Source organism: Puma concolor, chromosome F2 (genome assembly GCF_028749965.1).
Source record: "Puma concolor isolate L17-30 chromosome F2, mPumCon1.1.hap2, whole genome shotgun sequence".
NCBI lineage: Eukaryota > Metazoa > Chordata > Mammalia > Carnivora > Felidae > Puma > Puma concolor.
In genome coordinates, this window is record NC_141684.1 from 63,576,245 (window position 1) to 63,601,902 (window position 25,658).

General features: G+C 40.9%; 1 protein-coding gene across 12 annotated transcripts in view; it reads left to right on the forward strand.

Annotated features, from left to right (window-relative positions):
- NCOA2 (nuclear receptor coactivator 2) overlaps nucleotides 1–25,658 on the forward strand; it is a 292,908-nt gene that overhangs the window by 161,468 nt on the left and 105,782 nt on the right. For 7 of the 12 annotated variants that reach the window (XM_086695669.1, XM_086695665.1, XM_086695677.1 and 4 more), the window contains exon 3: nucleotides 23,761–23,865. In XM_086695669.1, coding sequence (XP_086551795.1) covers nucleotides 23,780–23,865 — 86 coding nt within the window. In that variant the 5' untranslated portion in view covers nucleotides 23,761–23,779. Of the gene's footprint in view, nucleotides 1–22,293; nucleotides 22,371–23,760; nucleotides 23,866–25,658 lie in introns of all 12 variants that reach the window. The other 5 variants (XM_086695674.1, XM_086695666.1, XM_086695672.1 and 2 more) reach the window with 1 other exon arrangement.

Sequence of the window (25,658 nt, forward strand, 5' to 3'; positions counted from 1 at the left end):
CCATTTTCTTGTACCATCATTGACACCTCTCCCGTTATATATTTTGAGATAGTTATTTGATGGCTTCTATTAGAGAGTGTGAAGAAGTGTGGAAAGAGCATAGAATTTGCAGTCAGAGCTTGGTTTGAAGCCTAGTGACTTAAGTTTTAAGCTTTGAGACTTTGGGTAAGTCATTTGACTTCTTTGAATCTGCTTTTTCTCTGTAAAACAGAGGGCAGTATCTGCTTTGTAAAGCCCTGGGAATTAAATAAAATAACGCAGTGCCTAGGACAGTGTGTAACATTTAATAATTACCAAACACTGAAGATACCTCTTCTCTATGAAATATACTTCCAGCACACTTGGTGTGTTTTCTTACCTATGTATGTTTCATTTCCCCAAGTAGTTTAACACACATACACCTGCTTATTTAAGTAAGTTCTTAGTATCTGTTCATTGACTAAATTCCCTGTGAACCTGTTATTCCTAACTTTGGGAGCAATATGGAATCTCATGCTCCTGCCTAAGTTGCAGATTTTTAATTTTGCTTTTATTTTCACAATCTAAGAGGACATTTGCTATGTTATGTGTAGCATCAGGTCATTCGGTTGATTCACATTGAACAATCAGACAGTCAACAAAAATCCCCTGGTTATTGTCACCTAAGTGATCATCATCTTGGTTTCCCCTGTTTAGAACTTTGTGCAGTTATTCTTTTTTTTTCAAGCTCATTGCAAGTTCTTCCTTTCTTTTTGTGGATAGTTGCTCATGCTGGTTATGAAGACTGTAGTAACCTGCTAAAGCTTTCTTAAATTTTAAAAGATTCCAAAACTTGTACGTTAAAATGAAAACTTAGAGATCATGGTGGAAAATCCTGAAAGGAACGATCTGTTAGGGGACAGGAGACGCACCCAGGCACAAAGGTCTGCATCTTCATTAGGTAGAGAGGCAGGTACTGCAGGTAGCCCTGGAGTTAGCCGCTCACATTCCGGTCTCAATTCTGCTACCTCTTGGCTGTATTTGATCTTGGACGTGTTATTTGATTTTTCTGGGCTTCCGAGGATGATAATAATAATGGCTTCCTAGGGTTTTTGTGAGAATCAAATATAATAATACAGGTGGTAATAGAGGTATAACATAGTAAATGTTCACTGATGCCACCTGTTTAGGTGAAATAACTTCATGCTGTCTAGCAGTTTATAAAGCAGTTTTCCAATGAACTTGAATTAAGTGCTTCTGGTCAGGCATTTTGATAAGGGCCTAGGATAAAAAGGTGAAACATACTTAGACTTTGCTCCTCAAGGAGCTTAAAATTCGGTAGTGAAAAAGACAGCAATAATCATAATCTGTATGGTTAATGGTAGAGTTATATATAGGCTATTAAAAAGGGAATTTAATGTTGGGGAGAGGGAAATCTGAGCTAGGTTCTAAAAGATGAGTGGGAATTAGCCAAAAAGGGGAAGATACGTGGTCTAGTCCATGTATGTCACAAGAAAGAGATGAAAAGCAACTAGTAGGTGAGGAACCATGGGTAGTCTACCTTACCAGGCCAAACAGAATAGGATGGGAGCTGAGCCTGGAGAAGTAGACAAGGGCTGGACCATGCATCTTCTGTGGCGTTTGAGGCAACACAGACTTCTCCTTGGAAGGAGTAGAGTCTACTAAAGGTTTTAAGCAGGGAAATTATGTGGAGGTAAGGGAACTTACGTTAGACAGTCCAGGTAAGAAATGGTAAAGAGCTGAACTAGAAGCAGTAATGATTATCATAGTGACAAGCGGGAAGACTATTTATGAGGCAAAGTCACATTATTGATGATACAATGGGGAGGATATGGAAGTTTAAAGATGATGTTCAGGAGCGCCTGGGTGGCTCAGTTGGTTAAGCGTTTGTCTTCAGCTCAGGTCATAATCTCACAGATTGTGGGTTCAAGCCCCGCATCGGACTCCGTGTTGACAGCTCGGAACCTGGAGCCTGCTTCGGATTCTGTATCTCCCTCTCTCACTGCCCCTCCCCGACTCATGCTCTGTCTGTGTCACTGCCCCTCCCCCACTCATGCTATTTAATAAAATAAAATATTAAAAAGATGTTTAAAGATGATGTTCAGTGGATGGGTGCTCTTTCAGGTGAGGCAGTTTGGGGATGGGAAGAAGGAATTGATGAGCTTGATTTTGGGGGTTGGATTGTGAGGTGGAAGCTGTGCGAGAGAGGTCAAGGCTGGAAAGAAAGATTTGGGAAACTATGGAAATAGGTGATACTACTAGTGAACGTATAAAACTGAAGTTCTGAACCCTATTTGGACATTTGAAATTACGTGGAGAGTTTTTAAGCAAGATGCTGCTGGTCAAACCACACCTCTAAAATCTCTGATTTAATGGGTCTAGGATGGTATCATGGTCATCTTGTTACTTCTTTTTGTCAGTATGTGTTTTTTAAATTGTAAATTGGTAAAATATAGTAACATAAAATTTACCATTTTAACTATTTGTAAGTGCATGGTTTAGTAACATTAAGTACATTCACAAAGTTGTTCATTTCCAGAAGTTTTTAATGATCCCAAGCAGAAACCCTGTACCCATTAATCAACAACTCACTTCCCCTTCTCCCCAACCATTGGTAGCCTCTATTGTACCTTCTGTCTCTATGAATTTGACTATTCTAGATGCCTCCTACAAGTGAAGTCATGATATGTGGCCTTTTGTCTCTGACTTTTATTTTTACTTAATGTAATGTTTTCAAGGTTCATCTGTGTTGTAGCACATGTGAGTATTTTACTCCTTTTGAAGACTGAATAATATTCCATTGTGTGTATATACACATTTTGTTTAATCATCTGTTGATGGACATTCGGGTTATTTCCATCTTTTGGCTATTGTGAATAATGCTGCCAAGAATATGAGTGTTCACGTGTCTGTTTTAAGTCCCTGCTTTTAATTCTTTTTAGTATTTAATCCTGAAGTGGAATTGCTAGATCATGTCTATGTGTATTTTTTTTAAAGCTCCCAGGGTCACCTAAGTGGCTCAGTCGGTGTCTGACTTCGGCTCAGGTCATGATCTCACAGTTCGTGGGTTCGAGCCCTGCATTGGGCTCTGTGCAGACAGCTCAGAGCCTAGAGCCTTCTTCGGATTCTGTGTCTCCCTCTCTCTGCCCCTCCCTGCTCATGCTTGCTCTCTCTCTCTCTTTCTCTCTCAAAAATGAATAAACATTAAAAAAAATTTTTAATAAATAAATAAAGCTCCCCAAGTGATCTTTAAATATGCAGTTATGGTTGAGAGCCTCTGATACAGAACAAGGGTACCTAATCTGGAGGGTCCATAAATGGTCTTAGTGAGTTGGTGACTTCTTAGGAGAATTGTAAGCTTTGTTTTGTATATCTGTGGTTTCACTTTTTGGCTTTGATCCCATTCATAACTCCAAACAGTTTATAATTCCAAAGTGGTGCTAAGAATCACTGTAGAAGCTAATTTTAAAAAAGACAAAGATTTGAATAGACATTTCTCCAAAGAAGATATGCAATAGCCAAATAAGCACATGAGAAGTTGCTCAACATCATTAGTTATTTGGGAAATGAAGATGAAACCCAACAATGAGGTACTATTTTATACCCAGTAGGAGGGCAATAATTTAAATTAAAAAAAAAAGGAAAACAGTAAGTGTTGACATGAATATGGAGAAACTGGAACCCTTGAACATGGCAAATGGGAAAATAAAATGGTATATCCACTTTGGAAAGCAGTCAGGCAGTTCCTCAGAAAGTTAAACAAAGAGTTACTATATGACTACCAGCTTCATTCCTAGGTATATATCCAAGCGAACTGAAAGCTTCTATCTATGCAAAAACTTGCACACAAATATCCATAGTAGCATTACTCCTAATAGCCAAAAAATAGAAACCCAAATGTCCATCAGTGATGAGTAGTTAAATAAAATATGGTATATCCATACATTGTAATGTTTGGCCATCAAAAGGAGTAAAGTACTGGGACGCCTGGGTGGCTCAGTCGGTTGAGCATCTGACCTTGGCTCATGTCATGATCTCGTGGTTTGTGAGTTTGAGCCCCACATCAGGCTTGCTGCTGTCAGCACAGAGCCCTTTTCAGATTCTCTGTCCCTCTCTCTCACTTCCCCTCTCCCCCTCTCAAAAATAAATAAAACATTTTTTAAAAAGGGAATAAAGTACTGAAAAGTGCTGCAGTATTGCTGAAATTTGAAGGCATTATGCTAATTGAAACAAGCGAGACACAAAAGGCCACAAATTATGTGGTTTCATTTATATGAAGTGTCCAGGCTAGGCAAATCCATAGAGATAGAAAGTGGGGGTAGATGCTAAGGCATGGGTGAGAAGGGAGTGAGGAGTATTTGCATAATGAATACAGAGTTTCCTTTTGGGATGATGAAATGTTACAGAATTAGATAAGGTGATGGTTGTACACTTCTGTGACCAGACGAAAATCATGAAATCTACAAATCAAAGGGTAAATTTTGAGAGGGGCTGGCTGGCCCAATCGATAGAGCATGTGGCTTTTGATCTCAGGGTCATGAGTTTGAGCCCCATGTTGGGTGTTGAGATTACTTAAATAAATGTAAAAAGATAAAAGGGTGAATTTTATGGCTTGTGAATTATACCTCAGTAGAGCTGTTAAAAATAATTTTTGAAGAGAGGAAGAAGAAAAAGAAGATGACTACTGATGGGAGGATTGGCCAAGATGGAGGTCCAGAGAACAACAAAGGGAAAGAGACTGCAGAAGAGTAAGTAAGCCGTGTAGGAGGAGGACCTACAGAGTGCTCTGTCATGGAAGCCTTGGAATAGAGAGATTCAGGAGGGATCCCTGGCGGGTATGCGATCACGATGGGCAAACACAGCAGAAGGGCTAAGTGATACAACACACGGTACACCAGGAGTTCTGCAGGTTTGGCATTCGAATGTTCTGGAAAACTTAGAGATGGCATATTTACTGGAGTGATGGGGAAAGAAATGCAATTGTTTTGGATCCTGAAGTGAGTGGAAGGGAATTGGAATAAACCACAGGCCTACATTCCCTTATGTGAATCTCAAAATTCAACAAACTCTGAAAATGGAAAGGTTTTTATAACTCATTTGGCAGTAAAACCTGACCTGAATGGATGTGAAATGATTTATAATCTTCATTTGTCCCACTTAGTGTGAATATTCATACATCTCGCTGCAGAAATAATATTGAATTCGATTACAGAATGTTTCCACAGGTCCCTGTGGGGATGTTATGATATATGGTATATGCCACATATTCTCCCTAAAATTAACATGTATCTATCTATCTGAGTTCTAAATTCTGTGGCCCCCAAGTGTTGGGGGTAAGGGACCACACATCTGTTAGTCTTTGGACAGGTCTGACTGTGAAGGAAAGATGGGAGATTATGAGAAGGATGCGCAATCAGGGGGCATGGTGTTTGTTCGTTTGTTTTTTTGTTTTTAAGGATGGATTTGATCTGAGTGTGCTTATAGTAGAGAGGAGGAGGTTGAAATTTTGGTAAAAAGAAGCTTGGTAGCAAAGTCTCAGAGAAGGTGGGGTAGGAAATAGGAAATGGGGTAGGAGTGTTAGTGTTTACAAGAGGAGGGATCGTGCGTCCTCTGAGACGCCAGGAATGAGGGTAACGGTAAGCAGTGGGTATCTTTGTGAGAAGGAGGAAGGGAAGTTGAGTAAAGTCAGATTGAGCAGCTATTTGTGGAAGTGGTAAAAGCTGGAAATAACTGTCAGAGTAAATAGAAGGAGCTGACTTGAGAACACATAAAAGAATTAGCAGGCAGGACTACGGGTCTAAGTCAAGTGTAGAAAGCCTTGAGTGTCTGTGGGGCTATTCTGCCCCTTAGCTGTATAATTTTTTTTCTGTCAGGGCTCAGCTTCTCACTTAAAGGTAAGGATGGAGAAGTCTTGGGATTGAGTTTTGAGGGGCGAATCTTATGAGAGGAAACGTGTGAAAGGGAACTGAGGGTGCCCGGGGTCTAGTGGTAAGATCGAGTAGAGTGAGTGGAAGGCGCAAGGGACTAGGGCTCCTTATACACTGAAGACCAGCCATTGAGGAGAAAGTAAGAAAGCTAGTGTGCTTGGAGATGGGGCCGGGGGTTGGGGGGGTAGGGAGTGGCATGAACAGTTGTCACAGTTCTGGGTGATAAGAAGGTTCAGGGTACGATCACAGGAGGCAGTGACTAAAGCGAAATGGAGGCGAGCTTTGTTGGAGCTGAGACAGATGGGGACATATGAGGAGAGGTGTTAGCTCATCCACACAGACTTTGAAATCGCTCAGGATGATGACCAATTTGGGTTGAAGCGGAAGAACTAATCACACACCAGACTCTTCAGTAAATGTGGAGGATTAAGTGGCATGTTGGTAAATCTCAGACTTGAAAGCAGATAGAGGATGTTTCGATGTCATGGGTTTCAAAAAGCAGTTTTTTATACAAGGCCACCCTGTAATAGAGTGATGGCCTGTAGCTGGTCTGGGGAGCGTGAAGAATATGACCCCACCTCCTATCCCTAGTATGTGTACAGTGAGGAAGCAAGCAGCTTCTGGAATGGACTACAGGAGAGCCAAAATGGTTACATACTCTGTAATAGATTAAGGATACAGGGGAGAGGGCACCCTGGACGGCTCAGTCGGTTAAGCGTCCGACTTCAGCTCAGGTCATGATCTCACAACCCCATGAGTTCAAGCCCCTCGTCGGGCCCTGTGCTGACAGCTCAGAGCCTGGAGCCTGTTCTGGATTCTGTGTCTTCCTGTCTCTCTACCCATCCCTTGCATTCTCTCTCTCTCTCTGTCTCTCTCTCTCTGTCTCTCTCAAAAATAAACAAACACTAAAGAAAAAAAGATACAGAGGAATTTGTTACAGGGAGAGATGCAGGGTAGAGTAGAATTGTTACAGGTTATATTAGGGAAGAAGCACAAGACAGAATAAGAATAATAGGTAGTGATAAAATGTAAGAGTAGTTTTATCTTTGCTGAAATTCAAATACCGAATATACTAGAGTAGAAAGGTTGTGAGGGTTTTTCCTTTCCTATTTAAAATTGTTTTTATTTTATTTATTTTAGGTATTTGTTTTTTCTTTTTAATGTTTATTTATTTTTGAGACAGAGAGAGAGCATGAATGGGGGAGGGTCAGAGAGGGAGACACAGAATCTGAAACAGGCTCCAGGCTCTGAGCTGTCAGCACAGAGCGCGACGCGGGGCTCGAACTCACGGACCGCGAGATCATGACTGAGCCGAAGTCGGCCGCTCAACCGACTGAGCCACCCAGACGCCCCTTAGGTATTTGTTTTTGTAGGTGTTCACATTATTTTAATAACAAAGATATTGAATAAATAATGTCATCCTGTGTGTTTGCACTTTAAAAAAAAATTTTTTTTAACGTCTATTTCATTTTTGAGAGAGACAGAGCACGAGCAGGGGAGGGGCAGAGAGGGAGAGGGAGACACAGAATCTGAAGCAGGCTCCAGGCTCTGAGCTGTCAGCACAGAGCCCGATGCGGGGCTCAAACCCACAAACCATGAGATCATGACCTGAGCCGAAGTCAGATGCTTAACCGACTGAGCCACCCAGGCACCCCTTGCACTCTTTATTCTAGACTGCCAATACTAAGATTTTCAAAAAATTCATCTTGTTATCAAGCACAATAGCTATGTTTTGTGTCATCTGCCTATCTGACGAATAGATGCTTTTTTTTGAGTGAGTGACTAAAAAAATAAAGCAGACTAGACTGGAGAACTTCTCTTTGTTTATAACAATTAGTTACTTAATGCCAAGAATGGTATTCCACAACCTGGACTAATTCTTCATTGTCATCCAGCCCCGTAGTTCTAAGTCCTCCTGTTCGTTTCCAGTGAGTGCTAGTCAGACTTGGGCCCATCACCTGGAGTCCTGCAAGAGACGTGGATTTAGCTGGCCCGGGGCGGGACCAGGAAAGTCATATTTTTAAAAGTTCCTTGGGTGATTCCTTAGCCAGATTTGGGAACCACCAGTGGAAACATTTTGCCTTCGTCTCCGCAGGAGCATTATGGGAGACGCCTAGTAGACTTGAACGTAGTGTCTCTGCCATATCCCTGACTCAGCGGTCTTTCATCAAAGCAAAAATGAAGTTCTTATAAGCATTTTAAAGATCTTCAATTACCAGAAATCAGTTTAAATTATAAAATAATGTCTTGCCATGATCTTCAAATTAAAAAAAAAGTATAATACCTATTATTACTGTGAATTTTGGTGAAATGGGGACTCATGTACTCTGCTGAGGTGATTGTAAGTTAATACAACCTTTTTGGAAAGCAATTTGATAATATGCATAAATGGACTTAAATAGAGTCACACTCTTTGATCTAGTAATTACATTTCTGACTATTGAGACTTGATTATTGTTAATCAGAAATATGGATCAGTATTTATATAAAAGATTTTTATTACACTATTATTTATAGTAGTAAAAAGCAGAAGCTATCTTAATGATTAACTACAGAAAATGATTAGATTATGGTATCTTCATATGACACATAGCATAGAACCACTAAAAATCATGTTTATGAAGACATTTAATATCACAGAAAAATTTTAGTGTGTAACATTAAGAAAACAAAAAGCATTGTAAAATTGTGTGTGTGTGTGTGTGTGTGTGTGTGTGTGTGTGTGTGTGTGTGTGCGCGCTTAATTATATGTATACCTACAACACATTTTAAAATACTGAGTAAAGGGCACCTGGGTAGCTGTTGGTTGAGCTTCCAACTCTTGATTTCAGCCCAGGCCATTATCTCACTCTTTGGCTTGTGGGTTCAAACCCTGCCTTGGGCTCTGTGCTGACAGTACAGAACCTGCTTGGGATCTTGTCTCTCCCTCTCTCTCTGCTCCTTCCCCCTTGTGGTCTCTTGGGCCAGTGCATGTGCGCTCTCTCTCAATATAAATGAACTTTAAAATACTGAGTGGAAAGTTAGTGGTTCTCTGGGGGGTAGAAATATATGCAACCTTATTCGTTAGCATTTTGTATTTTCTAAATTTTCTACTATGAGTATGTATCACTTTTAAGCAAAAATAATAAAACTTTTTAAAAATAAAATTCTTACTTTCACTTCTTTAGCAAAATGCATTTGGGATGAATTGTTAGAGAAGTTATTCTTGCTCATAATAGTCATCGGTGTATATTCTAAATATTTGCAAAGCACTCATATGTCTATTCCACAATTTTGCCAGGTTATCAGCACCAGGCTTAAAAGTTTGTGGGGCTTTTGTGGTTGTTGCTGTTGTTGTTTTCTTGTTTGTTTGTTTGTTTTATAATTACAGCTTTGCTGAGATATGATGCACATAACACAAAGCTTACCCTTCAAAGTGTACAATTTCAGGAGGTTTTAGTTGATTCACACCTTGCACAACCACCACCATCTAGTTTCAGAACATTTTCATCAACCTGAAAAGAAACCCTGTACTAATTAGGAGTCCCTCCCAATTTCCCTTTCACCCTAACCCCTGGCAACCATTAATCTGCTTTCTGTTTCTATGGATTTACTAATTCTGGACAGTTCATATAAATGCAGTCATACACTATGCAGCCTTCTGCGATATCCTTTTAGCCAGCCTTCAGCCCCTCCCCGCTCCAACACTGCCAGAAACGTCATTTATGCCATGACCGTGCTTATCTTCCTATCTCTGTGACTTTACTGCCTTTGGCTCAGAACTTTTCATTGTGCCCCTAGCTTATGAAATCAACAACTACTACTCATTCTGGCATTTGAGGCTTTCTATATTCTGACTTTACAAACTAGGCACTTAATAAATATCCAGTGCGTAAGTGAATCCAGTGAATAAAACGTACTCTGCCTTATCTGGCCCTTTCCTTCCCCATCGGGGAAGAAGATAAGTACTATGAATTAGTTGGATTTCAGGTCACGGATGGGGGCAAGAAAATCTCTCGAGTTTAGGGCGGTGGTAAACCTCAGTAGGCATCCGATCGCAGGGCTTGATGGAGGGCCGGCTGCCTCCAGGGTTCCTCATTCGTTAAGGCTGGGCTGGAGGCCAGAGTGTGCATTTGTGACCGTTCCTGGGTGGCACCCAGGGCCGCGGTTCCAGGGCCTGACAGCAGGCTGGGAGGAGAGGTTGGGTGAGGAGGGAAAGATCTCCCCAGCTCCTCAGCTGTCGGGCGCCATGTCCCGCCGGCAACCCTGGCCCGCCCTTGCGGTCCGTTAACTCTGCTGCATTGGTGCTCTGCAGGTGTCTACTCTCCTGTGCCCTCACCACCACCCCGGCTTCCACTTTGGAAAGTTGTGCCCGTTCTCCAAAACCCAACTCAGGGGTTCCTAAAGCCTCCGCCACCCCTCCGCACAACAAGAAGCAATTTTCTCCTTATTAGCATTTTGTATTTTTCATATACTGTATTCTCTGTTAATTCCATTCTTGTTTCTTCCTCCTAAATCTTTGATTTCTTGAGATTAAGTTCAGTTTCTCACTCAGTCATTGTACTGCCGTGTCCGTAGAACACGGTAATTTGCCCTTAGCAGCTACTCAGTAATTATCAGTGCAGTTGAACATCAGAAGGAAAGAAATGCAAATAGATTTTTAAATTAAAACCCTATAATTTAGGTTATATTTTTAATACCAAAAAGAGATCTACCTGTATTAATTAGAAACTTAAATCTTACATAAAACTTAATCGCCCAGGCCCAGATGTGTTTTTGCCCTAATAGTCATTGCTGTAGGTTTTGAAACAAACACTGCCATAAAACAAAACAGCAAACCAAAGAAATCATATGCCTGTGTCAACACGAAGACACATGTGATATATCGTGATATCTCTGAGAGCCAGCTTAATTTTCTCCACGTTGTCTCGCCCAACTGCAACCAGGGCTTGAGTTTCAGCTGAATGAATTCTTATCCCTTTGGTTTTGGTACCAGACAAAGGGAATATTATATAGTTAGCTGTCTCTGAGGTGTCCAGCAATTATCTTACTTTCTTTTAAGTGTCATTTCAAGCCGATTACCTGTCTGTGATGGTTAAATAAGGTGCAACGGTCTTACAGATCTTTATCCAAAGGTGTAGGTTTTACAAAACAATTACTCTTCATTCTCTCAGTGGAAGCACGGTTTAGGACTCATGAAAGAAAAAGGTGGAGAACAACGCATTCTGCAATAGGAGTCTGTTTTAATCTTTTCAGTGCCTATTCCGGGCCACCCTTATTTCATCCATTAAATTATTATTATCCGTAACACCCTTTAAGCTGATTTTGGTTTCAATTCGTGTCAACTATCCGACGGGTAGTTAGAAGCCACCATTCTTGAGTCCAATTATATTTATAGTTCTACACGGTACAACGCCCGTCCATCTGAAGCTAGTAAGGGGAGAAGACCCTCCATTTGCGGCTCTCCGGGACACCTCTGCCCTCTTCACAAAGTCCTCAAAAGCCAAGGGCTCCCTGGCCTCTGATCCCGAGGTCAGAGAGTGGAGCTCTATTGGAGCTCTACAGTCACAACAATAACGTGATTGTTCTTCTAAAAGCTGTTTGTGTGTCCCAAGTTTGAAACCTAAACTGAAATATAAACTCTCATAAACTGCAGTGTGGTTAGTATTGATGGTTACCAAAATCCAACATTTGAGAGAGAAAAAAATGGTTAGAGTGTTGTGGCTCGTAGTTTTAGGCGCCAACTTTATTTTGAAAAATGTCTTTAGAGTGTTGGATTGTCGTAAACCAACTTTTCTAAATTCTAGTAATTCTCGGTAAAGCATTCTGTAGGTGTGTGTTATTTGCAAGGAAAAGCGCTTAATTTGGTTTATTTTTGGAAGACCAAAGTGGATTATGGGGGGAGGAGGGTGTTGGTCCAGAGCTGCCCTTCGCTATTTTTAATGGCAGCCATCGCCTCGCAGCAAATAGCGCTCGGCGTTATTGTAACGATGTGACCAAAAGAAAGTTTATAGGAATTTGTATGGTGAAAAATGATTCAGAGGTCCTCCCACCAAACCAGGTTTTTCCTTCTTGCTCATTTTCCACTTCTGTAGAAGAGCGGTAGAGAACAGAGAAAAAACACATAAAAAAAAAAAAAAGAGTATTTCAGAAAAAGACTTCTGAGCCGGGTTTTACCGTAGTGAGGAAGCATAATTTAAACTGGCAAAAGGGCTTGTTACCACGTGCCAGTTTCTTCTCCAACCACAAGCGTTTGATTCGGTTCCTATTCTTTATCCCTGGGGCGTGCTTAAGAATTCTGCCCCTACTTTGTTTTCCTGTTCGATTGCAGATAAAGAACTCCGAAGAAAGTCTGGACTTAAAATGAGTGAGAATGAGAAAAAGCAGGAAAGAAGGGGTATCCTGAGTGTCCCCTGTGGAACCCAGAAACTGCAGTGGGAGGCAGCAGGGTGAACTCTGGGAGAGTGCCACGGACCCTCTAATGGTGCAGGAGAAAGAAGTGTTGTCTTAATTTTCTGCATCCCTGCGCTTGGGAACAAGGAGCAGGGAGTCTTTTTTTTCTTTTTCTTTTTTTTTTTAAATGTTTGTTTATTTTTGAGACAGAGACTCATGAGCATGAGTAGGGGTGGGGCAGAGAGAGAGGGAGACACAGAATCCGAAGCGGGCTCCAGGCTCGGAGCTGTCAGCACAGAGCCCGACGCGGGGCTTGAACTCACGAACTGTGAGATCATGAGCTGAGCCGACGTCAGACGCTTAACCCACTGAGCCACCCAGGTGCCCCAGGAGAAGGGAATCTTTAATTCTTCGTCCCGGAGTCTAGGAAACCTTCATAAAGAGGCTGGCTTTTCAGCCGAGCTTGAGGGCTATGATTTTCCTGAGGAAAAAGAGTAATTTTAGTAACCTTTGCTGGAAGACTCTTGTCATTTGTGTATTTTTCTTGCTTTAAGAGAGTCATGTCAGTAGGAGAGAAAACATGAGAAAGTTCCTGAAGTAAAGGAGAATAAATGATGAGTCCAGAATGACCAAGAACTTCCATCTTTCTTATATAGAAGAACTTTGGGTAAATTTGGAGAAGAAGTTAGTTGTAAGATAGTTTTAGTAGTTTGGAAACTATTGTAGGATATGTTTTTGATTTACCAAAGGAAATAATTTATACTTCAAATTCCATTTAAATGAAATCTATTTCTAATTATTTGGGGCAGTCTTTGTGTTTCTTACTTATTATAAGGTAACCTTACCTGATTTTATGCAATATTCTTCCTAAAAATATGGATGTAAAAACCATGTACATTTATAATTTGCATTCCAGAGAGCTGGTTATTTAACGAATCTCTTTATGGTTTGCTTGTTGTTTTGTTTTTTTTTCCTAGCAGCACAACCCTCCTCCCCTCCCCTCCCTTCCCCCTTCACTTCCCTCCCCCTTCCTTCCTCTCATCCCTCTCCCTTTTTTTCCTCTTCCCTCCTTCCATTCTTTTTGTCAACTCATAAAAGTCTGATGTGTTAATGAAAGGAAATTTGGAAAATAGAAAAATTACATCCATAGTGTCCATCAGAACAATTTAACTGCTAATATTATGGTGAAGTTTCTTCCGAGTTTTCCTGTAAATTAATCTTCTCCATCTGTTTTCACCATCAGCTTAGATTATTTTGTAAACGTTTATATGCTATCAAATTCAACCTATAATAGCTACATTTATTAGACAAATCCTTACCAGGTGCCAATTACCATTGTACTCCCTTTCCATTTCATGCTCTGAACAAACTTAAAAAGTTACATGTTACTATTGCTTGAAGAAATGAGGAAAGTTCAGTTCAAAGAGGTTAATTAACATAATTAACATAACTAATATGGGATATTCCCAGGATTCCAAACCAGAGTGGACAACAGAAGATGTGCTCTGAGCCACTACATTGTATAGCTTCTCATGATTGCATAATAAATTCTATTATGAATCTTAGAGTTCTGTTAGAAAGGCCTCTGCTCAGATGTCACTCTGTCAAGAGAGAACTTTCCTGACCACCCATTTAAAAAGCTACATCGTTCTGTAAAGTGCTAATCACTATCTGATGTAATAAATGTTCGTTTTACTATTTCTTCCCTCTCCACTTTCTTATTAGAATGTAAGAGTCATGGACAAAAGACTTGGTCTGTTTTGTTCACTGCTGTATCCCCCAATATCTAGAACCAAGCATGGCACAGTTCAATGATATTTGTTGCATGATTGAATGACCTCGCCTCCAGGTTACCTTTGCGTAAATACCGATTTGCTTAATCACCCTCCATTGGGACTGATAGGCTAGAATAATGCCATGATGACTCCCCTCTGTAAATCACAGGACTGATGCTGCTGTACCCTGAGTGCTCCAGGCTGGTGGGCAACTGCAGCCTACTCCACACGTTTCTACCCCGCACTGACGTTACATGTCTGCCGAGAGCCAGCTTCTCACCTATACTGGTTTCTGCCACTTGTTCTTGTAATTGTATAATTTACTTAAATATGACGTAGATGATTGTGATGGGAGTTTGAAAAGACATATATGTTTCTATAGAAACCAAGACAAATGCTTTAAAAACCTCAAATGGACAAAAATTGCTGTCAAGTAAGTGTATGCAGCATATCTATAATAGGAAAAAATAATAAAAATATACCTCATAAGATGTTATAAGAAATCAGGTTATCTACAATTTCTAGCTCTATTTTAGATAAATGAAAATTGGAAATAGTAGACGATGCTTAATGATATCGGTACAAAACTCCAAAGGAGACTGATACTCAAATGTGTATTTTTATGTTTAAAGTTAAAACAAAATGATTAAAGGGAGTAGGCGTTGAGATGCCTGGGTGGCTTAGGCAACTGAGCATTGATTTGGGCTCAGGTCGTGATCGCAGGTCATGGGATCGAGCCCCATGTCGGGCTCCTCCCTGAACGTGGAGCTGTTTAAGATTCTCCCTCTGCCCATCTCCCCTGCTCGTGTTCTCTCTCTCTCGCTCTCTCAAGAAAAGAAAGGTAGTAGGTGTTATTTTCTATAATGGTTCTTGATACCTAACTTTTAAAATTAACCAATTACTACTTCCGATTCTGTAGGAAAAGAAGGATTGTACTGTTTGGAATGAAACTCTATATTCTTAGTGTGCCAGGGAAAATCTCTAGCTGGTTTTGTTATTTCAATAATTTCATAAGAAATTCAACAATAACAATACGACTTCATTTCTCTTCGGGGAATAATTGCTTATGAGCTGAAGCATGATTTCCTTTCTGCACTAGAATGTGAGCTTCAGGAGGACAGGGCCTTCATTTTGTTCATGGCTCTATTTTCAATGTCTGCAACGGTGCTCGGTGCATTAATTAGGTTTTGAATGGATAGATGAATGATTCTAAAGTAGGTACGTTTTTTTGTAGAAAGATGTTTTGCATTTTGCAATAATACCAGTAGGCTTTTCGCAAAAAGAAAAGTACTTCCAAAGTATATATTCGCTGGTAATCAGATTAAATTAAAATATGGTGCAATAATACCAGTAGGCTTTTCGCAAAAAGAAAAGTACTTCCAAAGTATATATTCACTGGTAATCAGATTAAATTAAAATATAGTGCTTTCTATAGTATGTAATAATTTGTGTTTCTCTCTTCAGTGAAAGTATTGAAATACAGGAACCTCAGTGCTCACATTGCAGTGGTTAAGAAATGAGGAAGTGTTTGGATTTACTTATTAGCTCTAAAACTTCCTAACTGTGGCCATGGTCAATAAGTTGCTTTATTCTATATCTCTGTTTCCTCATCTGTAAAATGGGGCTAACCATAGGTTGTTACAGGCCCCGAAGCAGTTCGTATGTGTAAAGTACATAGAGACTATCTGCCAAGCTAGTAAGTACTCAGTAAATAATAGTTACTACAGTTATACCTGAGTTTGACTCCTGACCTGTCATTTATTATCTGTGTGACTTGGGCAAATTACCCGTGGAAACAGTCAGAGAGGTTAGATAATCCGTAAGGGAAAGAGAGAGTGTGTGTGTATACACATGTATATAAACATAAAAATGGGGATTTTTAAGCCCGAAAGTGTGTGCAAGGTACTTAACTCATAATAAGTGCTTCATGAATGTTAGTAAACACACACACACACCCCAACATACAATACTATGAGAGAGGACTTTCATTTATTTAGTTAAAAATGTTTTGTTACCTGGAATCATAAAAATGCCCTTCGTACAGAAACAGATGATCTTGCCTTTGGCATTTCAGTAAGTTTTTCTCCTAAATTAAGAAAGTTTGGGGTGTTTTAAATCTCATAAAGAGGTTTAAAATGGGTTCTGGAAAAAGAAAGATTAATGAATTTTAATCTGGACAAGTTCTGAAACTCCAACACGAGCACCCCGTTGTAGTTCTTGGTTTGATGACGTCTTTCCAGAATCCTGAGCCTTCAGTGAACCCTGGTTTTTGGACTACCGACCAGGGGCCGAGTATACCCTGCTGGAAGGGGAGGGCCGCGCTTGTGTTTCGCAGGCAGTGCGGCCCCTTCTCCCTGCCTTCCCTGCCAAGGCCTTATTGAAACCTAGCCTTGCTATTCCTGGCCGGCTTAGCGCCGGCTGACGGCTGACGGCTGACGGCGCTGGGGAGAGAAGCGGCCCAGGGCCTGGCTATATTAAGGAACTTAGCCTATGAGCATTCAGAAAGTAGAAACCGTCTTCTGCCACTGATGTCAGGCTAGACATTTTCCCCCCTGTCGGTAGTGATAGTTCAGCGCAGGTCTCTGCTACTCACACACCCTGCGCTGGCTTTTGCTGAGATGAGACTTGACGAGAGGATCTTTTCCTTCTTTAAGACGTACGCGGATGATGGAAATGTTAAGGGCAGAATCTTTGTGGAACCGGTGAACGCGCGCTTGGCCATTTATTTGATCATTGCAGCACGTGTTCAAGAGCCGCTGCTGCCCATTTGCAGGCTAATGTGTTTATTCCAGTCTTCCCAGTGGCATCTTGAAGTGTCTTTCAGCTAAAAAATTCATGAGTATTATTGGCTTTCAGTCAGAAAATGGAATATGTCTTCTAGTTACTGTCTAATATACCACTTTAAGGCCATTATACAAAAGTAAATCTAAGAGCATATTGAAAAGGAAGGAGGTCCGCAGCTTAAACATTTGTTTATACACTGTATTACTTTTCTGTGGAGTGAGAAACAGCGTAAGAGGAGGTAGGTGCCGAAGCCATTGGACTCGGAGCATAGTTGTACCGAGTTGTAGGCTGTGTTTTCCTCTTTAACTGTCTTCAACTGCAAACGGTTCGTGCTTCATCACTGAAAAATCAGATCCTGATAATAGTAGTTTGTGTTTGCCTGGTTGCAGCTGAGTAAAAAGTCAGGTGTGCAGTAAGTTGCTCAAAACTAGTGAAGTTAAAATGAGAATTGGCTTCCAAAGAAGATGCCTTTTCTTCTGTATTGGTATGAAGTGAGTTTCCTAAAACTTTACAATCTCTTGTCACTGTATGAATTAACGTGCAGTTTTACAAAGTTTGAATCTGTAGATACGCACTGTAATGTGTGAGGTAAATTAATATTGTATGAAAAGCAAGAAGCAATGTAATGTTCTGTAAAGATGAAGGTGAAAGTATTCTTACGATCTAGTACAAAAGGGTAATAACAACACTCTGGGGAAAAGAATGTACCATTTGACTAGCTACAATTTATTTTGGAAACACTGTGTAGCATCCTCTGTCACTGTGTTAAGTGCACTAATTCTTTTGCCCGTGGAAAGTAAAAGTTTGATTTTTTCCTTGTGCTCTCATCCTTGCACTTCGTAAATCTGCATGGTTGTACTTATATTTGCAGGTGTGTGTTGGCTTATTTCTTTGTTTTTTACTTCTTCTTCGCTTATTTGTTCTTTGTTTGCTTACTTACTTTGTTTGCTTACTTATACACAGCAGTGTGTCCTTGCATAATCTCTGTATTTACTGCAGAGAATATTTCGTTCTAGCCAAGAGTTGGGGTCTTGCCAAAGTAATGTTTGCTTCGGGTAATTTTGTCCACTTGACACTTTGGAAAGAGGTATTTCCCCTCCTCCGTCAATTAGAGGTCTTTGTCTCTGTATCAGCTTACTGACGTCCAAGGTCTGGCCATTCTCTGCTTTCTGCCTTTCTCAGTGATCTATCTACTCCAAAAGCACATTTTGCATCTTTAAGCATTAGATACTGTTTTCCCTTCGACTTATCAGAGACTGGCCCAGAAATTGTTCTTTCTGAAAGTAAAGAGATCCCCCCTGCCCAAGAACACCGTATACTTTATAAGGGAAAAATTGTTGCGAGTTTAGAATGAGCAAATGTTTTCACTTATGATAAAGGAGTAATGAATACATCTTTAACTGCTGAGATGGGCGTCTGACCGATGGAGGGCTGAGAAGATTATCCTTTCGTGATTTAATAGAATAGAAATAGAAAGGTGTTTCAGTGAAGATTTATGTACAGTTTCAGTATTGCTTGAGTATTTCTTAGCCTTACAAAGTACATGAGGAATCAGACTACAGGTTCCCCAGCAATGTCATGTGTCTCCCGTAAAGAGAATTCAGAAAGAACCTGGAAGGCCTTGGAGGCTGTAAGAAGCCTCTCTAGTCTCATATCAAGAACTAGATGATTTATCAGATATCTCCTCCTCTTGTGAGTGTTGATAAGAGAAGTTGTTTCAACAGCTCTTTGTATGTCATTTCATTATAAATTTCATCTCAAAGTGAGGAATTTCAGAGAGGGTCTAACTTTTAAAAAATATTGCTTGGAACTAGCAACAGAGAGATCTGATGTTGATCACTCACTGTGTTTGGATTTCAGCAACAGTATTATCCTTATTTATTCTTTAACTGAATTTGTTCCACGTATAATAAATCTGACAGTTTTACAGGCCTTGTTTGGAAGATGGCCAGTACTGATAAAAGATAAAATGCACATTATCATTTGCATGAAGTCTGGATGATTAATTAGCTTTAATGTTATGAGACTGTATTGTGAGCAACAGCTTTGTTACCCTCTAAGTTACACTGCTGAATTTCATGAAAGGAAAGTACAGTTTTTAATTGTGTTGAGGCTCAGCATTGCATTTTGCTCTCTGTCATGATGCTAGGGCCATCGCTGGCATTGTTCACCTCTCCCAGAATACCGTCACTTTGGAAAAAAAAGCATGCCTTAATTCTGGTGGCTGTAACTCTACCATCTGGTTGATACAAGTTGGTATCAGAGGACGGAGGGGAGGACATACAGTCGCAGTGAGAGCAGGACTATTGTTTGTTGTAGATAACGAGAAGGGACAAATTGAAACTCCTTTTCCAGACTTGTCCTTTCACAGCCCCCCGCATCTGGTAGAAACTGGCTTGTTCTCGATGACTGTAATTACCATCAGATACGACCCAAGAGTTTACTTGTGTCTTTTTCAGTTTTTGTGATTTACATTGAATAGTTTCAGAACTAAGAGTGAAACACTCAAGAATTTTGATTCCATGTGAATGTTGAAAATGTGCAAAAAGTTTAAGAAGCTATTAATTTAGGCCTGCTTACAAATTAAGATTCCTAAACCTTCACTGCTGCCCCTCGCTTTTTTTTTTTTTTTTTTTTTTTTTTTTTTGGTCTCTTCAGACAAAAAAGTCTTCAGACCCTTTTATTGGGAATTGACTTTTTGATCTGTGAAAATGCATTAAAAGTCAGCTATCCATATAGTTTATTTTAGATGATTTTTCTGTACCTAAGTGCACACTGGTAGTCGTAAATCTGTTTATCGAATCTATCATTCTGTCCATCTCTGGTTTTTATCCGTGTCACTTGAGTGGGGGAAAAATTAACTCCCCTAGCCCCAGCACACGTTCTGGTGTGAAATCCTAACACTTGCCGCCCGCGAAGCCTCACCTAGGGCATTAAGAATATCAGTCAGAGTCCTCCAGATTAGAGCAGCACACTTCTCTTCGAGCGCCTCGTTAATGAGGCTCACCGTTATTTATTTGGTTCATCCACTCAAGACCAGGACATAAATCCACACGTCTGCTCCAGGATTTCATCTACTTCTGGCCTGTGGTAGGCAAGAAAGAGGCGCCCGGGAGCAGGCTGCTGCCCGCCAGCGCCTTCACCCTCCTCCTCCTTTCCCAGCTTCAACCCTAAATTTGCTTTCCCCCTGCCCCCCGTTTTTTTCCCCCTTTTCTTCTGAGAGCCTTGTCTTTTATTTTCCCCTGGTTGATGAGCAGTGGTTCAGAGGGAGCATCCCCAACCTGACGGCCATGGCCGGCAGAACGCACCCTCCTGTCCCTAATTATATAGACCCCCCCCCCCTTCTTTTTCCTTTGGTGGTTTACAGGTTGGTTGGCCGTGTGTACTGGGCATACAGAGCCCCGGAAGATTGCTCAGAATAGAGGACATATGGGGTAGACACAGAAAAATAAGAAGCAAGTATGTTCACAAAGTTAAAATTTATTTTGAGGAAATGTGTTTAAGGTACCATCACATAGTAATAAAAGGGAAAACCTGGCCTGTAAATAACTTAACTTCAGGAGGAAATTAATGATGTTTCAGAGCTACAAATAGAGTGGTTTGTGAGCCAGTCTTGGGTAGACACAAGTAAAATATAAACCGTCTGCTCAAATGGTTTTCTATACTGAGACCAGAAATTGTTAGCTCCTTGCTTTACTCCTTCTAGCCCCTTAGTTGAAGTGTATCAATTCTGCCCCTTCCTGCCACGTTGCAATTATTAGTTTATGTATTTGGGGAAATTTTAAATCGATGATGGGTGAAGTTAATGCTAAATCCAAACGGAGTATAGTCTGTAAGGAAGATAGTCATTTATATCAAGTGTCTTTTGAAAAGCTTTCTGATTTTTCTGCTGTTTTTAATATATATATGGCAAGACCCTGGGGTGGGGGGGGTGGCAATTTTCACCAAGAAACTTAACACGTATAGCTGCTATGTAGGGCATTTTGTTATATATTGGGTGTTTGGGTGTTATATTTTGATGATAAAATTTACTGGAGGGGCACCTGGGTGGCTCGGTCAGTTAAGCATTTGACTCTTGACTCAGGTCATGGTCTCACACTTCCTTAGATTGAGCTCCGCATCGGGCTCTGTGCTGACAGTGCAGAGCCTGCTTGGGATCCTCTCTCTCCCTCGCTCTGTGCACCCCTACTCTCTCTCTCTCTCTCTCTCTCAAAATAAATAAATGCAGTTTTTAATAAATTCACTTGAATGTTTATGATTTGTAGGACACTGCTTCCAGGGTGAAAATCCTCGAGTTCATTTATTGAAAGCTTACTTAAGATTGGATGGGTAATGTTTTTCCTTACATGCTCATGAGTGAAACCATGAGAATTGTGGTTCCAAGAGAAATGCTAAAAAGGAATGTTCATAGGTCTCATCTGAGAAGGGTTTTGGTGTTGAGGTTTTTGCTTTCCCCACTGTCCTTTTATACCTCCTGCAATGCCCTGGCTCCCCTCCCCCTCCCCACTCTTAGAGCTCACAGGTCTTTCTCAAGGCCACCCCTGTGCCTCCCTAACCGAGCCAGCAAAGTGTTCTTCTTTCTTGGATCTTACAGCCCGCAGGAGCCAGTACCAGTCATATGATACCTTTACCCATTTTACTTATTGGAGTTTTTCCTACATACAGGTGTATCATCCCTCTTAACCTTATTGTCTGGAGAGCAGCATGCCTCCTTGTGCTTCCTGAGCACTGAGCCTGACTCATTCTGGCAGGTGGGCGGGCAGTCTTTGAATAAATGAGGGACATTGAGATGAGGGGAAAGAGCCCAGCACAGAACTGCATGCAGTCCATATCTGGCTGCTTCTCCCTCCTGACTGTGCCTGTGTGATTACTAGAAGAATGACATATTTGATGAGGAGACCCTTGCCGTAACCTCTTAGTTAGGAGTAGGAGTATGTGAGCCTGCGTACAAATAATCCCAGTTCCACCATTGGCTGATCTGCTCAACTGTCCTGGGCTGGAGATGCTCATAATTATCCCCATTTTACAGACAAGGTCATTAAGGCATGAGAGGTAACTTCTTAAGGTCCCACAGCTAACCAAATGGTGGACCTTGGACATGGATGCTGGCCATTAGCTTCTCTGCTCGATTGACTCTCATAGTCTGTTTGGATGATTAAATCATGGCTGGGAATTGCTTGGTGCCTTGTAAATTCTAAATGAGTAACTAAATACAGATTAAATTTGTTATCAGCCCCAAATTGTGGCCACAGTACAGGACCTTGGGACTTGGCTACATGGCTCCAACTAGCAGGAAGCTCAGGCATTAGCTTTCAGAATTGTCCCCTCCTGTGTGACGTCTTGAATATAATGTACAATTGGCGGGACCCCCCCCCCCCCTCCACTGATACAGTGTTTCTTCGTCCTGCTTACACGTGACTCTGAAAAAATTTCATTCCTCTGCCCTTGTGGATCAGAGTTGTGACCTGAAGAAATGACTGGAGGGAGACTGAGCATCTCAGAGTACACGGAGGGAAGGCTGGCGGTTTGATGGGTATGTGACAACGATCAGTCTTGGGTGGTGTTTTCTTAGCCCACCCTCCTCAGTGTCCTTGCTCTCCACGAACCTGTTATTCTCTGGCATTTTTCTTAACTCCTTTACCTTCTGCTGTCTTGCCCTTCCGTCTGATTTTTTCCAATCTAGAAAGGAAGAAAAGCCACTCTAGAAAGCTAAGGAGGGTGAAGGTGACTTTAGAAGCCTGGGAGACCGAAGGAAGGGGGAACTAGTATAGAATTGGAACTCTAAGAATGACTTAAGTACTGACTTAATCTTTTCAGGCCCCATTTTTTTTTTTCTAAGCAGTTATTAAGCACCTTGTGCTCAAGCACCTCTACTGTTTCCCCAGTATCTGTTATTAGTCCCTTTGTTTAGTTCTTTTAGAACTTAAACCTCTATCATTCCATACTTCACATATTTAAATATTATTTTGATTTTGCTAATGATGACCAACACGAATACTCTGATTCTCTTACTATATATCCGGTTCTTTTCTTGTTGGAAGGAATCCAGTAAGCAGGAGCCAGTTATTGTCCTCCTTCGTTAGGGTCAGTAATATTCCCTGGGGTTTTTTCTTTTCTTTTTTTAAATGCATTTCGAGACCTTTGGTGATAGCAGCTAGAATTAGCCGAGGGAGGGAACATAGGAGCGGCAGGATGTGTGAGAGGAAACTGCGGAGGGGAGGTGTGCTTAGGAAGCTGCTGGGGAGAGAGGGCTCTACGAGCAAGAAGGGAGCAGGGAGGCAGCTGCTGCCGGGGTGGGGGATGGGGGTGGAGGGTTCGGGAGACTCCAGGGGGAGGTGCGAACATCCTCTGTTTGGGGCGCATTGCTCACGGAGGCCTTGTGCAAGGCCAGGACAGGCGGGTCAGATCTAGCTGGTCAGATGGGAAACATTCGGCTCAGTGGTGGGGCACTGCCTCTTGCCAGGGCTGTCTGTCATGGGTGCGCTATTGCAGCACAGACTTCACACTGGCCAACCCAAAACAGAGACTGGGAGGAGCCCCTTACAACACCTGTAGTTTCCCCATGGGTGCAAGATCACTCCTGAAACTGAAGGCTGACGGCAGAAACCCAGGGCTAGCAGCAGATTGTAGTTGATGGTGTCGCTGAAATACGATGTCTGTTTGAAGAGTATGGGCCCACTGAGGTAGGCTTGTTTGTTTTTTTAAACATTAACCTTTACAGATGCTTAACTTTTAAGCAAGGTAAACAAAAACTGAGCCCTTTCATTAGAAGTTACACATGCATATTAATCAGAACAATGTGTTAATGACTGTTGTCAAATTTCTGATTGAAGTCAAAGTCTTTCATGGTTGGTAAATTGATCAGGCACTTTATCATCAGCTCTATTCTCTTTTTCTACCCCCCTCCCCCTTTCTTGTTTTAGTTGCTGATATGTGTTCAAGATGAGTGGGATGGGAGAAAATACCTCTGACCCATCCAGGGCAGAGACAAGAAAGCGCAAGGAATGTCCTGACCAGCTTGGACCCAGGTTAGATTCTTGCTGAAAAACAGAATCAGTATTGGCCATGAAAGCCACATGCCTGCTTTTTTGCTATCTTAGCATTGATTTTACACCCAATCGAAATGTTGTGTTTGGTTTTTTTCTCCTTAACAGTTAAACCTTTAAATACGTATTATTTAGCTTACGTTTGGTTATGCTAATGAGTTGCAGATTTTATTATTCTTTACAAGAAGGAAGCTACATACTTCTGATGTCCCCTGTGTGCTTCACTATTCTTCCATATTTTCGTTTCTGTTAGATCACAGAATGTCATAAAGACAAGAGATCCCATAGTAGAATTTGCTGTTAATTATACGCTGGGTTTTATTTTTATTTATTAATTGTTTTGTGAGTCAGTGACAAAGATTGTGGCCCTTCAGTGAGTAAAACAAATGATTTAAAGCAAGTTCCATGTCACATCTTATGGATGGAAGTGTGCGTTGTTATAATCCCTATGCAGGGTAATTTAGCATTATCTACTAAAATTATAAATGCATGCTTCTGGGAATTTTCCAACAGTATACTTTCACACATGCAAAATGACAAACACTGAGGTTACTTGCTATTAAACTTGCTGTTTAATAATTGCAAAAGATTAGGAGAAACCTAAATGTCTATAGGGAACCATTTAAACAGCCATGATACATCCATAACCTAGACTACAATACAGCTGTGAAAAAGAACAAAGACACTTAATGGATTGATATAAAAAGAATCTCTTAAGAATAGTTACAGAGAAAAACAAGGTTTAGAGCACACTTATGGAGTACTACCACTGGTATAAAACCATTTGTTTTAGGATAATTAAGAAACACTTAAGAGTTGTTAACCCATTTTGGGGGATGAGAACTAGGCAAATGGGAAACAAAGGTAGAAGAGAGACTTCATTCTTCCGAGGGCTTAAATCATATAAACGATTTTAAAAGTTAAACACAAACAGCAACTTCTGTTAAGTGGCCGGTAAAAAGGAGCAGATGGAGAACAAAAGGGAAGAGGACCAGAAAGTCATTAAGACAGGCAGAGAAGGAGACAGAGCAGAAAGCCAATATTTCATGTTGCCTTTTCCCCTGTTAGTTGCCAAGCAAAACAAGTCTATTAAATCGTCACTGTCCACATCCCAGCCCCCAACCCTTAGCTCCAGTGTGTTACCTCTAGATTACCTACTACCTCCTGGCCGTCCTCAGCTTGCTGTCTGTCAAATGTCTTTAATGCCAGGAATCCACTCAAGAAGACAGATTGATAAAATGGAGACTGTTTCAGTGGAGGGGCTAATGTTTTACCTAGTGCTGTGCTGGTGCCTGGAAGTATATTACAGACTACACAATTTTATCACTGGGTATTATATACAAATAATTATATACTAAAACGACAGAAAGTTACTTGGTCAAACAACTTACTTTCCTTATTTATTGTACCGTTTGAATGTCATTTAGTGGGCCCTCGACTAAAAAAAAAAAGGTTGTACGCTGTTAATGTTAGTGTCAGAGAGAACTTGCTATCTCAAATTCAAATGAGAAGATCTTGCCAATTTTTATTTTTCCCTCCTTTCCATTAACTTTTTAAAACTTTAGTTGACCTTAGACTGTTTATGTTTTGCACGTCATTCAGACTGGAGAGTTAACAAATATCCCGGGTCAGTTTCGCTTTTGTTTCTAGCTGCACTGTGGTTTTTTGCATTATCTAAAAAGACTGGTTTGATTACCAACATCCTAAAGAAGTCTGTGAAACGATGAAGGTTTATTTGTATCTTTTCATGCTTTACCAAAAATCACTGCCATTTC